The sequence below is a fragment of the Chanos chanos genome, chromosome 13, assembly GCF_902362185.1.
Source record: "Chanos chanos chromosome 13, fChaCha1.1, whole genome shotgun sequence".
In the NCBI taxonomy this organism is placed as follows: domain Eukaryota; kingdom Metazoa; phylum Chordata; class Actinopteri; order Gonorynchiformes; family Chanidae; genus Chanos; species Chanos chanos.
In genome coordinates this window covers 16,940,904-16,956,325 of record NC_044507.1, presented here as the reverse complement: position 1 = coordinate 16,956,325, position 15,422 = coordinate 16,940,904, and the positions used below count along the sequence as shown (strand labels likewise).

The 15,422-nt window shown below is 41.5% G+C and overlaps 2 protein-coding genes across 3 annotated transcripts; one reads left to right on the top strand and one right to left on the bottom strand.

The window, feature by feature from the left end:
• Positions 1-142: 142 nt before the first annotated feature.
• Positions 143-9,406, bottom strand: atp13a1 (ATPase 13A1). Of its 2 annotated transcripts, none has more exons than XM_030790781.1 (25): positions 8,938-9,406; positions 8,646-8,735; positions 8,214-8,477; positions 7,829-7,984; positions 7,594-7,663; positions 7,395-7,501; positions 7,136-7,265; positions 6,873-6,928; positions 6,581-6,707; positions 5,612-5,749; positions 5,389-5,509; positions 5,076-5,233; positions 4,736-4,911; positions 4,217-4,327; positions 3,964-4,089; positions 3,619-3,736; positions 3,198-3,391; positions 2,844-2,940; positions 2,510-2,697; positions 2,290-2,404; positions 1,933-2,129; positions 1,689-1,831; positions 1,329-1,440; positions 837-980; positions 143-707 (listed from the first exon to the last, which is right to left on the bottom strand). In XM_030790781.1, exons 1-25 carry the CDS (start codon positions 9,286-9,288, stop codon positions 597-599), a joined length of 3,600 nt encoding a protein of 1,199 aa, XP_030646641.1. In that variant the 5' UTR covers positions 9,289-9,406; the 3' UTR covers positions 143-596. The 2 variants fall into 2 exon arrangements, with proteins under 2 accessions (XP_030646641.1, XP_030646640.1); XM_030790780.1 differs by having other exon boundaries at positions 3,628-3,736.
• Positions 9,407-9,999: 593 nt separating this feature from the next.
• chchd5 (coiled-coil-helix-coiled-coil-helix domain containing 5) lies at positions 10,000-11,398 on the top strand. The gene is made up of 4 exons (XM_030790944.1): positions 10,000-10,085; positions 10,503-10,643; positions 10,850-10,995; positions 11,238-11,398. Coding segments are annotated over exons 1-4 (315 nt in total). The 5' UTR covers positions 10,000-10,083; the 3' UTR covers positions 11,264-11,398.
• The last annotated feature ends 4,024 nt before the right edge of the window (positions 11,399-15,422 follow it).

Below are 15,422 nucleotides of genomic sequence, written 5' to 3'. Positions count from 1 at the left end.
AACACACTAACTAAAATTTATCAGCTGTTTATTTGGGTAAACGTTGTATTAAGCACAAGACAACAGTGTGATGTTTGTATTTTTGGTATTTTATAAGTCTTTCAGAGTTATTTTACAAAATGAGGAAAACAAAAAAAATTTAAACACTTTGCAATTCTCCTGGAGAATGCCTCCGTCCTCTGTGCGAGTCAAGCGCACAAAAGCACACATACACACACACACACACATACACACACACACACACACACTCCACACAATACTGTTATCTTCTTGGCCTTTTGAGGGAAGGGGAAGAGAGACAACAGGGAAAGATATTGGTGAAAAAAAGTAACTTAAAAAGCAGAGAGGGAGGTCAAAGTAAGTATAAAGAAAAAGGAAAGAAGGAAAGGAAGAGAAAAAGAAGAAGAGAAGGAAAGAGAACAAGAAAATTTGGGAACACTGAAGAGTGAACAGTATTGAGTCCCATCCCTGTCCATCTCAGCCCTCTTGTGTGCGTTGCTGAGTTTGCCACAAGTTTTCTTCTGTGCCCTTCCCCCTTTAAAGTCTGGTTGCTAAGGGCAGCGTTTATTTTGGGGGGAACAATTTTGCTTGACATTTCAGGATGGCAACCTCAGAGTTCCTTTACCCAGCAGAAACTGCAAAACTCGATCCATCAGCAAGGCAACGACAAAATCCAACACCAGCACCTGTGCTATTACCAGCTTAAACTGTAAAATACAGAGGACAAAAAAACAAAGCATTATCATAAGGTTAAACATACAGGTGCTACATATCATACACAAAATATGATTCTGAGAAGGATAAGGCATGGCAGACTGAGTGGCTTATGCCTCTACCTCTGTTGGAATTTCCACAAGGGCAAACTGCTCGTTGAACTCTGGTGATGATCCAGTTAGTAATCCCACAATGGCAAATCCTGACAGGGCAATACTCCACAGCAACGGCCGATTCTCACTGAGAGATTCCATGAAAGGATGACCCTGCATAACAACACAGAGGAGCAGGGTAAGAATAGACACACACACACACAAACACCAGACTGGGGCTTACCTTGAAACAGAGTATGCCAACAAAATCGAATAAAAAAAGAAATATTTAAAAAGGAAGTTTCGAGAATTCCATAGAAAGATTTTTTTGGTACAGTCATATTTCCTGGTCCTTTCACATTTTTGGTATAGGTCAACGCTGACACACCTAATTTGGTTAAAGGTTAGCTGACATGTCTGACCTGTTTAACCAGATCAAATACATGCAACTATGTGGATTACCAGAAATGGGACTTGGGTAACACTGTGTTTGTGGACACAAGAAATTGTAAGTAGCAGTACCTTATAGTTAATGGCAAAAGTAGCCATCTGCATTGCCATGGACATTATATAGACAGTGCTGTTGATTAGGCTTGGCTCAAACTCTTTGTACAGGTCAACAAACTGTTCCTCCCTGCAAATCAGAGACAAAGAGAGAGAGAGAGAGAGAGAGAGAGAGAGAGGGAAAACAAAGAACAAGGAAGGAGACCACAGAGTAAATGACATGGAGAGTCAAAAAGTTTTGCTTATCAACACAAAGATATCTAGTAGATTTGTATTCCTCTTGATTTCTGGTCTTTTCATGACAGAGGATGACTGATTTTACGTCTGAGTGTCTGTGTGTGTGTGTGTGTGTGTGTGTGAGTGTGTGTACACACACACCTGGGAGGGCTTCTGCTCTGGGCCTCTTTGTACAGATACACCAGACTGCAGAAGTGAACAGCAAACTGCAGCAGCACCGTCAGCACTGTGTACAGGTTGAAGATGTTGGGTAAGGGCCGTTCTCTAGAAAGGGTCCTCAGGGGCTGTGGATGGAAGTTAAGGAAAACACACGAGAAACTCCTGGGTAATTACACTCTTTTATTATGGAACACTGACCAAAACTCACTAAACAGAAACACCTTACCTTTGACCGTGAGATGAACAGAAAGCAACCAGCGAGCAGTAACCCTTGCAGCGTGGCCTGAAAGTCACTGAACTTGACTCCTTCCAGGTAGAGCACAGACTGACTGTAGGCTAACACCAGAGCATTCAGGGCCAAGATTTTAAACATCTGTAGAGTGGTAACCAGGGTGCAGCGACCCTGTTTGATCACATGACAAACTGAGGGGGAGAGAGAGAGAGAGAGAGAGAGAAATGCTGAGTCAGTTTGGCAAGTCTTCATCACTCAGTGTCAAAGTTTGAATGATATTGTTTAAGACAGAAAGGGAAAAATTGAAGTAGCTGAAAGGCAAGAAATTAATGTTGTGTATCTGTCACTCACTGCACTGTATGGAGGACAGTTTGGAAGTAAATGGAGCAGCGATTGAGGCATCTCCCAGTTTGACCACTTGGATCTGCTCCTCCTCCAGCTCACGGAGTACTTGACTTATCCTCTCCTGAAAGAAAACGCCAGAAGGTAAGGGACCACATGCCTTTTGGGCTCCCACTGTACTCATTATTGATAGCCATTTCCTGGGAAACAATAAGGTGCGTGAGCATACCTTCTGAAGGGCAAGCTGATCCTCTCTGTGAGCCATCATTCTCTGCCTCGCCGCACGGGAGCTCAGTTTGACGCTTGAACTTGACACAGGAGGTAAAGGCCTTGAATTGTCAACAGAAGACTCCTTCTCTCTCACTTTCCTCTTCTTCTCAGGCATGCGCTCAGGAGCGTTAGCCAACAGCGCAACTCCTGAAAGACAGAAGGGATGGTCTTGACTAAAAGTAGGTGGGTGAGATTTCGTCATTATGCCAGACCGTGAATGATGACAATTCTGTTTTTATAAAAGCGAAATAATGCGCGATAAAATATTCCAATGACACCGACAGCCTCCTCACCGATGTGGGCGTGTTTGAGTGCTCCGACGTCATTTGTCCCATCTCCGCACATCAAAGTCACAAACCCCAGTCCCTTCAAGCTTGTTATGACAAACTCCTGTGATATTGAAATATGCATATTGCGCAACACAGTTATAGTTACAGTGCTGTTGCTAGGTAATGAGAGACTGCTATAAACCATGTCATTATTTATTTTACCTCAAAAAAATCATGGAAGAAAAATGAATGTTCTGTACACAGCATTAAATATTATAATAATATGCATCATATTCTGGAGCATAATTCATAAATTCAACATTGTTTTTGGAAAACTGTTACAATGGAATATTTTAGTAATGGAAAAAATAAAAAGACCTTCTGTTTAGGGCTGACTCGAGCGAAGACTCTGACATGGGGCAAAAGGGCATTGAGCAATGGAGGGTCATAGGTCAGTTTGGCCAGCCCCTCCCCGGTCACGCATAGGTCATACTGTTTGACTAGTGCTGACACAGAGGGAGGGGGCAGGGGGACACGCACGGTGCCATCGATAGATTCCCACTGCCATTCACCTGCAAAAAGCACACAAGCCTAATAAGCCTCTGTCACCATTAGAATAACACACAAGTACAACCATCAGAACAACACGTACGCACAACCATCAGAACAACAAATACACACAACCATCAGAACAACGCGTACACACAACTATCAGAACGACACATACACACAACAAAGGCAGGAGAGTTCAGTCTGAAAAAGACACTGCTCCCCCATTGTTGATAAGTCTGTTAAAGACATAACTGACCTTGTGTGGAGCCCTGCTGTAGAATCAGTGTGTGCTCTTTCTGGATGAAGTGTAACTCTCTGGCAACATGACAGGCAGTCAATGGATTGTCTCCAGTGATCATAACAACCTGATTTAAAAAAAAAAAAAATGATGAAGAAGAATGCAAATAAAAAGATAAACACAAAGAAATAAACTGTAAGATGTGGTTATGGTACCTTGGGAAAACTCGATCACAGTATGGTATTCATATAGATATAGTTTTAACATGATATAATTAAGGTTAAATTCAGAGTGTTAATGATACCACAGAGATTATGTATATATGTGTGTGAGAAAGTAATTTAGCTCATTCACATGGTGAGACGCTTCCTGGATCTCCCTTATCACAGCCTTGCTGTCGTTCTTCAGCGGGCATGAGACGACCATGAATCCAGCAAAACGCAGGTCACATTCCAGAGCTTCACGGCTGACCTCCCTCACCTGTGGAGACGGTAAGACTTGTTACTCGCGGCTGTTACTCTTTCCTCGGACACTAACCACATGTACGGTGCGTCGGGATAAAATGGTACTGAGGTCTTCATAAAGTGAAGCTGGACGTGAGGATGACCTGCTGGTGGCTGAGGTGGCCCATCTCTTTATAGCCCAACGCCAGAACCCTGGCCCCCTCGCGCGACATCTCTCTGTGCACCTCGTCGTAATTCTCTGGACATTCTGAGAACTGCGGAACAACAGCGCTCGTGAATGAGGGACAAACATGACCCTTGAAATGACGTAAGAATGTCATTTTAACACACATACGCACGTGTATGCATGCGCGCACACACAGTGTTTGTCATGTATTTTCACTGGAGATAGAAAATGCAACAGAATGTGGGGGGGGGGGAAGTAATAATACTATCTCTAAACTTACAGTTCTATAAAACAAAAGTTTTGTTGATAATTTTCTTAAATGAAAAGGATACTTGTTGAGGTTCTCAGCATAGAGGCTACTGATGTGATTTTATCTGTCAGCAGAAGAAATAATTTTCAATAGCTGACTCACAACCCATTTACTGACCTTACTGTCGTAGAGGAGTGGTGGACAGACCGTTCATATGAGAACAGACGACCATGTGACCATGCTTACCATGCTCCTCAGGGTCTCTGGTGCCCCTTTCACAGTGGAGATGTAACAGAGCTCAGTGGAGCCCAGTCTCTCGTACGATGCCAGAACTGACATTCTCTTCAAGGCACTGGCAAAGTGGAACCGCTGGTGAATTTTCAGTCCTGGTGTCTTGATGCTGCGAGGAAACACCTTCTCATCTGATTCGAGAAACAACGATGAGAGGAAACGCTGTCAGTATCAAAATACTGATCATAGAGTCTGGCCACAGAGTCCAGGCAATCCAAATTTGCGTCAGTAATGTTATTTAGTCTGACCTAGATGCAGCCGCTTAAACTAGGTTAGAGTGATGATGAACTCAAACCTTTAGTAAGGCTCCAGTCAGCTGCAGTTAGCATGGCTTTCTCCAGCGGATCACCCACCAGCTGTCCATCTTCCAACGTCACCAACGAATGACATGTGGCCACCACCCGATGGGTCTCGACTGGGATCTCCGACACCGGCGTCACCTCCTTCCCCTCCCTGTGGGACAAAAAGGGTGATAATGGTTATGGAGAGGCTAACATTCATTTGAAAAAGGTGTCACGTCTAAACTTTAAGAGCACGTATGAACGTGCAGTATTAACCGAGTAAAAGATGATGGGGTAAAACCGACGACATGTTTAAGAGGGACGTACTTGAGTCCCGCTACACCACGCACGACCAGACTGTCGCTCGTCAGGGTGCCAGTCTTATCAAAACAGCAAACCTCCACCTTTCCAGCAAATGGGATCCTGAAAGGTTCTGTGCAGAACACATCTAAAACAGAAAAGAGACCAGTTGGAGTACAAGGCAGAAAAGACACAGACCCCATACACTGAAATTTGTGCATTTGTGAATGTGCCAACCAAGCTGACTTACAGAGCTTGGCCAAGGCTATGAGGGAGGTGTTGACAGCCAGGGAGAGCTCTATAGGCAGCTCAGGGGGCACCACTGAGGTGAGGATGAGGGTGCACTCCAGGAACAGCTTGTACCTGTTCCTACTTACATCCTTCGTTCCTGCGGGAAGAAAAAGAGAGGAGTGAGTGATAAGAAATGAGACAAAATTCGCAAGCTCAGATGTGACAAGAAAATATTGAAATAATATCTTAATATTTTCAAGCAATGGGACAGCGTAATATAAGTACTGAAAATTCTCTCTCTGCCTCGACAAATTTAAATGGATTCATGATTTTAAAAAATGTTTTCTTAAAACAATCGAATGATCTTAGCGCAGCAAATATATGAAACTAATATGAGCGATGTAAAGATTTTTCCCCCCCAAAGAAACATGTTACTCATTCTGTGTTTTTCCTCTTCATTTTTCCAGTTTTCCTTTTGAGAGCAGTTTCTTTTCAAAAACAAAAAGCCAATCATAATTTCTGTTGTCCCTGGTATTTCTTTCTTTCTTTTTTTTTTGGCATGAGACTGACAGATATAATCTGTAACTAAATGTAATTAAACTGATTCTTTACACTGCACTGGGTGCTTTTGTCTGATGTCATCAAATACAGCTGAAGCACTGCTGCTTTTTGAAGCTTCCACATTTTACATTTGAATGTGCTTCACCGAAAGTAGGCCATCAGTCAAGTTCATCACAGAATTTTATTCATGAAAAATAAGCTGGATCTGGAGAATAGCTCACTCTTAGATGAAATACAATGCGGCGCCTCTGCTGATATACAGTAGCAGCACACATCTCATATTTGACACTAACTTGAGCCGAAATTATTCATTTGTATTTCAAACAAAAAAGAAAAAAAATCTAATATACTTCACATATACATTACTGGGCCCTACAGGATGATGTGCATGAATGCACTGAGGACCAAACGAATCTGACATACTCACCCTCCACCCATACATAAACAGCTGCAGCAATGGCAAAAACTAGGAGGAAGAGGATAAAGATGAAGGTCTCCAAGTTGTTGGCTGTTACCCTCTTCACTCCAAACAGAATGGTTCTCAAGAGTTTACCCTGGACATAAAAGAAAAATGAAAGTGATAGAAACAAGTCTATACACATAGAGGAGTTGCACATCAAATCCTGTGCAAACAACCCCAGGTAAGAGAAAAATTGTTTAGACTTAAATAAATAAATAAAGCGAAACAAAATAATTGTTTGTTTTCAATGCGTCCTTACCTGAGAAGTGTAGAATCCTGTTCGTAACACATATGCTACACAACCATTGTCCACCGCTGCGGAGACAGAAGAAGAAGAAGAAGAAGAAGAATGAGTCTTACAATTTCTCTAAAAATCACAGCCTTAATAAAACAAGTGAAGTGGTAAAGAGGATATGGAACACTGAAAAGGTAAAATGACAAATGATGTCATACCAGAGGCAAAGGATAAAGAGGAAAAAAAAAACAGAGAATGTCAAAGTAAGAATATTCACGGTCACTGACTTTTAAGTCCTGCACTGGCACGCAGAGGGGGGCTGTGCTGAACCACTTTGGTGCCACCTGAAATGACATGCAGACGAGAATCTGTTTGCAGGTCCAGAATTCTCTCTGGGTCCAGGTCCTCGACAGGCTCCTAAAGACACAACGGAAATAAACAACAGCTGAAGTCTTTAACGCATTGTCAAACAATCTGGACTACTAAATAGTTTTTCTGGTGTTTTGTACTGTGGAAACCTTTCACACGTATGACCTTTGGCCTCACCTTCATCTGAGGAACTGACTCTCCGGTTAGCATGGCTTCATCCACAATGCAGCGACCCCTTAGCAGCAAAACATCACATGGAACCAGGTTCTCCTGAGGAGAGCGCCCTTTGGAGAAGTGACAAACACATGCACACCATTACATGTTTATTGACAATTTTTTTTTTTTTCCACAAACATGAGTATATTGTGACCTTTACCTATTGATACAATGTCCCCAGGAACAAGTTCATCACTGGACACCGGTCGCCATTTTCTGTTCCGATACACCTGTTACAAAGGATGGGAAGGAGAAAAGACACATTATGACTGACTACCCGCATGCACTTGATAGTACACTCAACTCTCCGTCACTCATTTTTCTACCGTTCTAACATGGCCCTACTCCTAATGAGGCCTGACCAGTTCAAATCTATACATGTTCACCGTGGTTACCTGGATCATGTAGGGCTTGTTTCCCATTCTGCGGATTTCGGACATGTTCCTCATCTGTTGCTGTACCAGAGATGCTTCAAACGCCACGAGCATGAAGAGGGTGAACACACTGTAGTACCAGTACTCATCCAGACACCAAAGGCCCACGCAAAATACCTACACAAAAAGAAAACTGGTGTTTAATGATAACAAAATTTGCAATGTTACCATTGATCTTACACAACAAGAGGCTAAATGGTTAAACGGTTGAAAAAACAAATGTGTCTCTTAAATTTCAATTTGTAAATCATACAATATGACTCCCAATTCATGCTCTGTGAGAATCCTCTGGGAACCAAAATAAAAACAGCCTGCAGACAGAATATAACGCGCCACACCGACATACCTGGAAGACAAAAAAAGGAGCAGTAGCTCGTTCCTTAAAAAGCTCCAGGAAGTCTGGCACCACCATCTCAGCACGATTTGTTCCGTAACGTTTCTCTGCAGCGCGTAGATCTGCCTCCTCTTGATAACCCCGCCATGCCTGGAAATATCCCATTGGCTGGTTGATAGGAAATGCCACTGGCATAAAGCACTTCCTCTCTCGGCTATCAAACACATATCGAATCTTCTGGAACTCAAAGGACAAGATTTCCTCCCCGTTCTCATCCTGGTTTAGAACACAGAAGATTAGAAGGGTGCTGTAATATCATATAATGAATGAATGAGCAATGCATTTCATCTCTAAAAGAACTTTCTGTCAGTGAAAACATTAATATTTGACAATGACATACAACTTGGTGTATTTGTGAAAATATGGAGGCAGGGAGGGACTCACCTGATCCCTCTGAAGGGGCACGAGCTCAGCAGAACCGTTATTGGGTGTAGGTATTACTTTTGCTAAAGTGGCCTTGCTTGGATCAGACTCCTGTTGACAACACATGCACAGTTCTCACCCATTCTACAATTCTGATTACGTAAGCAACGTAACAGCTAGTTTGTCAGCCAAACAAAAATGAAAGTAAACGTAGTACTCTCGTTGTATTCTATTGTGTGTTAGGCCGTTACGGTGCTCTCAAATAGTTTTAATCACATGGTTTCACGCACTATAAGACGAAATATTTCATTACCTTCGAACAGGTGAGCAAACAGTGCGCGTGCACGGACCAATAACCAGAAAGTACAGTCAGGACGTGCGCGATCCCGATGGCGGCAAGTGCCAGCAGGCCGGCCTCTGGGTACTCGGCAGCGCCATACACTCCGAGCCACGCATAAAGCCAGCCTGGATAAAGCAGCATGAAAAACGGGAGCACTGTACCATGCAGCGGCCGCGGCCTACGCCGGTATAGTGATAACGAACGTACTAGCTCGTCGCTCGTCCCATTATCTTGGTTGTGGTTCATAGAGGGGGCCATCTGCAGCTCCCCCGGCCCCCGAATCCCGTCCGCGGCCATGTTTCCCTGTTTTTTAGCGTCATTCATTCTTGCCAACTCCTTTCTCGCTGGGCCCCCCTACTCTCCTCCTCCTCCTCCTTAAAAAGTTGTTGATAAACGGGCAAATTCGCACAGTCGTGTGGTCCAGCCGATGTACAGATTTCGGAATCTTTCTGCAATCACATACATACGACAGCTTCCGCGTACGCAACCACGTATGCCGTAGACGACACATCCGGTCGAAAGGTGCCGGTCGTAACTATGACAACGAATATTAAGGGGCACTACGTTCGGACCGTTCCACTAAAACAAAACAGGGATTTCTCTGTAAAAAGACAAATCATTTAAAATTGGCAAGTATGCCTTCATAGCTTTTGGAATTTGGAGCTGCCATAGAGTTTACTTCACGCCCTTCACCCTTCGCAAGTGACTGTCATTCAACACTTCCTTTTGCATTTCCACACCCACAACAATACCCAGTGCTCTTATTGTTCTTGCTCATTTGACTCCAGTTGAATCAGGTACGAAAGAGCAGGAGAGGAATAGACATACAGTGGTCTGGAGAGCTGGCAGGAAAGGAGCCAGCGCTGATTCCGATCATTTGTGATTCAATCACATCCAAAAATTGGCTACGGTCACTTTAAGAGATCTTCGTAGGTCTTATCTTTCTTAAGTTGACGTCTGGAAAAACCAATAGGTTCAACGGCATTATATACGTTGACCAATAGAATCACTTCTGATATCGACGGAAATGAGCAGCACATGGTGGCACTAGCAGTGGTCTAACTTAGTTCATTTTAACCTTCATTTTACCAAGGTTTATATTTACTAACCTATGCAAATATGTAAGTATGATTTTTTTTATTGACGAATGCTTAATAATGCATACACATCAAACACATGCTTGTGAATGCTGTAACCTAGACTGTAAGAGTGTTTTTCTACATGTTAGGTAACTTAGGTTAGCTGTCCCGCGGAGCTGAGTTTTATAATAACCGAGGTTGCAGTTGAGCTCGCTCAAGTTATTTTGAGCTTTGAACGTGACCACCGAGCATTCCTAAACATGAACATTTGCGTTTGTCGTTACACAGAGTAAAACCATTAACTAGCTTGTTTAGTCAGCTGCACATTGAAGTCAGTCATAACTTTTGTCTTGGGATTAATATCATACTGAGAGAGATGTGAGTGTTTAAAGTTCCCGACATTTCGTAGAAGTGACGCTAGAATGCTTAGTTCAAACTCTAATATCCTCTGCCTGGCAGGCAGGCTGCGATGGACATTACCACCAAGTTCTGCCAAAAGGAGATGGAGGACTACGGAGCTTGCGTAGCAGCCAATCCGTCGTCATGGCAACAGCGATGTCAAGACTTGAAGATGAAAGTGGCCCAGTGCACATCATCGCAGTATGTACCAGAACTAGACAGAGACTGGACTGTAATCCAGTTTTCTGACCACAGTATTACAACACTAGTATATTTCTTTTCTCTCTCTTTTTGATACGCTTTGGCAATTGAACTTTCGACTAAATCTTCATCTGTTGAATTTCACAGGACACTAGAAAATAAGAGTTTGTTTGACTTGTGCGTTATTTCTCGTCGTTCTGTTGTAGTCCGGTAATAAGGAAGATACGAACTGACTGCGCAGGGGAGTTCACAGAGTTCGAGCGATGTCTACGTGAGAACCAGGCCTCTGTTGAAACCTGCTCACCTTATGTGGCTCGCTTTTTGGCCTGCGCGGAAACCGTGGACATCAAAGGTAAAGTCTCTTAATTTATCAAGATATACATATTTATAACAGATTAATTTAGTACACCCCCCTAGTGGATTTGCAGGAAGTGGATACATAAAAAAACACTGTCAGCAATTCTTTAAGATCTTGTCTATCATCTGTTTTCAAGCTTATCCGTGCTAGTTTTAGGAGTCTGTAAAAGACACCATTATGTAAATAGATAGATTCCCCAAAACGACATCAGTAAGGAGTCCACCTTCTTTCCACAGCATGTGCTCTGCCTCAGCCTTCATAGCACCGAGGAGCTACTCACAGGGATTTTCTACGTGTTCTGCACCTTTTGCCATTCTTCTGCCTGATATGGACACAAAAGTGTCCAAAATTCACAGTGAACTTTATTATAATGTACAGGATTGTGATCATGGAAATACACATTCTCCCCCCGTGACAAGAGAGGATAGAGATCATGGATTTCTGCATGCTCATCATGAAACTGTTGTGTTTTTTTTTGTACAAAGATATTTATTATGTCATGGAACTCTGGAAACATAATAAAACGAATCTTCAGTTAAATACGGTAATGTTTTGTCCAGTGTGATTTTGTTTGTATTATTGATTTATTTAAGAAACGTATCACATCCATTCAAGCCTGTAGAACAGCTAGTAAAAGAAACTTGTAAGTGGACTGTTACAGTAATTATTTACCTTTGTAACAGTGACAGAAACTCCCTCCTAGAACTTGTTGTTGCACAGAAAGACAGTAGTGTATGAACACTATAAATGAGGGGGGCCACAGTTTTCCACGTATATCTTTGTCAGAGGCTGTTTTGTTACATTTGTGCTAAACGTCAGCTCAAATCAATCATGCTGTAGTGTGACTTGTGTCTGCTTCATTCTGCTTTGTAACCAGCCCTATATATCTACTGGAACCAGTTACTGAGGCAGAATGATTCAACAGAGGTGTTTTTAAAAAAAGTAACAGTTCTTTACATTATTAGAATTACGTCACTCTGATAATAAATAATAAAGAAGCTGATAATAAAGAAGTATGCAAAACCTGGCATTGATTGAATATGTCTTTTGTGAGTTGGGCATAACTTTCTTGAGTTGCATGTAAATTTAGAACTAGGAACCACTTATATGTGTGTTGGTGTTTTGGGGCTGTTTGAAAATGCTTTATTTAGTCAAGTGCATTTATATATTTTTAGGCTGAGGTGACCAATGTTGTGTTCACTGTCTTCACAGCACTTTCTAAATAGCAACCCACACTGTGTATATTTCTTACTTGATCAAAAATACACCTGACAGAGTTGCAGGCATGCAACAGTATGCAATTGAATGCTAAATTTGCTACCTGCATAATGATTTTTTTTTATAAAACACATATACATTCATGCACGAAATCACTACGCACCCCGTGAAAATCGTGAAGCATTTCAAAAGCATTAGTCATGACTGGCACGGTATAGCTTTTTGATGTCTGTTTGATCTGCCTTGTATACACTCAGCCCTCTCTGCCTGACACCCTCCCCTGTGTTCACATATAATATTAAACCAAAGAATGTTCGCTCCCTCCCCGCCGCACATCCTCACCAGCCATCCACTGGCAGAGGGATGAAAAGCCACAGAGCAGTGGAGGAGTGTAGGAGGGGAACTGATGAGTTACAATCTCTTTGACTACTGAAAGGGGGAGGAAAATGGGTAATAGGTCCTTTGACTACCAAGCAGAACATTTCCATTTTTTTTCTCTCCCTCCGTGATCAGTCACTAAAAAAGAGAAGGGTAATCAAATGGAAAGGCTGCTTCTTAGAGATGTTCTGTGTGTAATGTGGAGGAGGAGAAAAAGCAAACATCTCTCATCAAGGGCAGAGATAAAAGACAAACGAAATAGTCGTTGTTGCGTCCGTAATGGAAATCACAGTTATATTGCAAAGATGGGAACACGACAACACAAAAACACATTAGCCACTGGAAAAGTTTGCACAAAAAAAAAAAAAAAACTGCGTTGAAGGTGTGACTTGAGTCACACCTTTCACATACCTTTTCAAACATTGTTTTTGTCCTTTGCTAACCCTTCAGAAATAATATTGTACATCATACATTATTGGAAAGTATTCTCTGAGTATCGTGGTGTCCACTAGATGGCGTCCAGTTGTTGTACAGGTTACAAGCTAGGATTGTATGGTGCACAAAGATTTTGATATCAAAGATAATTTCACCAAGGCTGGGAACAGTTCTGTTTCATCTCTGTTCAGGAAATGATCTGTAGTTCAATTCAGATCTATTCACGATATTCACTGAGATACAAACTGAATGTTTACAGTAAATGCACTAAATTTCAGCTCATTTTTTGTGTAAACCGAACTTGGATTAGCCCTCACTGTTACTGTTTGAAAAGTTGAACTGTGAGTGCTCTGTAAATGTCTATACATTTACAGAGCATTTTTACAAATGTTTTACATTTCACAAATGTTTTACAAATATCTTTCCTGGACAGCACACCATGCTGCAATATAAATATTCCATCTTATTACCACTGACACAGAGGTTGCAAAACTGTTAACAGTTTTGTCGTTTAAAAGAAAGAGAAAATTGTGTGATAACAGTAGTAATAATTACAACCACAGTAATGATACAAACACATGTATAATACATAAGAGCACATTTAAAATTAGTATCACTTTTGTTAAGTGTTACACACAGTTTCTGGCATTTTTTTCACAATTATAAACACAGTAAAAGATGTGATTGACATGTTTTTTTTCAGTTTAACCCTGTTACCCTAAGGCCTTTTCCAAATGACCCTGTGACATTAATAACCCTGTTTATTCCTCTTAGCCATCAAAGTCTTCATTTGACAATAAACTTTAAATAGATCTCTATTGGTCAAAAATCTAAAAGTTCATTTCACATTTCGAACAGATAGTTCCACATTGTAAATCAAGAAATCTAATTCTAGTCCTAACCTGTTTTTAATATTTCAAAAAAATATTTTGAAGTATAAGCTTGGAGGCCTACGATTTTTTTTTTTTTTAAATATGCTCCTGCAAAAAAAAAGAAGAAAAATCTAAGTTCATTCAGCCTTGTAGCCAGATACCGGATTGAAAGAGTGTTCAAACAAACATACTACCCTGAGTCCACATTCTCTACACCTAGTTAGATTCTACCTGTCACTCTAACCTGACACTCAATCCGCCTTTTAATCCTGATAAACCTCCTGTGTTTTCTCTCCACTTCAAACAACACCCCAAAGACCTTCTACCATGGTTTGTCCTTTTCATGCTAAATGTTAACCACCCCCCAATTAAACAAATCCTTCTCAATATATGCTTCTGTGAGTGTGTGTGTGCGTGTGTGTGTGCGTGTGTGTGTGGTGCGTGTGCGTGTATGTGTGTGGTGTGTGTGGTGCGTGTGGTGTGTGTATGTTGTGTGTGTGTATGTGTGTGTGTAGCCCAGTGCCCTCTCTACATTTCTTGACCTGGAGGTTTGTATGGTGTTGTATTTGGCTTGCCCTAAACTCTCTGGTATGTGGCTTTGCTTTGCTCCCTGAACCCTGCTGAGCCTCCCTCGCTATGAATTCATGAGAAATAGGCCTACGAGTTAATGTTTAAAACATCCCCGTAACCGTCAAACCCAACTTACAATCCAAACTCAGTGTGTGTATCACATGACTTCACATAGTTTCCTATAATGTGTCTTTGTTGTCTTTAACCTGTGTTGCAGAGAGCAGGTCAACATGTCGAACGTAATATGAGAAATTGACAGTGTCTGTGACGGAACGGGCAGTGGAGCAGTATTACAACATAAAACAATAAAAATATACATATATAAATTATATTACATATTCGAAACACATTATAACTTTAAATTAATCAGTCAACTGAGATTCTTCTTTTGTTTAAAAGTTCCAGACACAGATCTCTGTATGTCTAGACATGACACAACAAAGATGTAAGTGTGCTTTTACTTTTCATTTTCACTATGTTTCCTACTGGCATAGTGGGCCAATTCCTATGAAATAAGTAGTTCTGAAGGTTATGCTCAGTAGCTGTAATTGTGCTTGGGTTACTGTACCTTTCTTTTTTATAGCATGAAGGACGTTGTTCCAAGTCCTTGAAAACTGGATGCAAGACACTAATCTCCACATTTTCATACACATCGGTCAAAGAAGAGGAGACATTCTATAAGTCTGATGGTCTCTTGTTCCTGTCTTGTAGACAGACAGTGTTATGGGATAATACTGTAGCTTTGTCAACAGCTGCCCATTGATATGGCACTGATATTGTGTATCTGTGACCATTAGAGAACTGTGTGGATGAGTGCGTGTGCGTGTGCATGTGTGTGCGTGTGCGTGTCTGTGTCTTAGCAACATCGCAAATGCCAATCGAGATTACTCTCTTCAACAGTGTATTTCAGAAATGAACTATGGCAGATTTTAGTGTATTATTTTCATA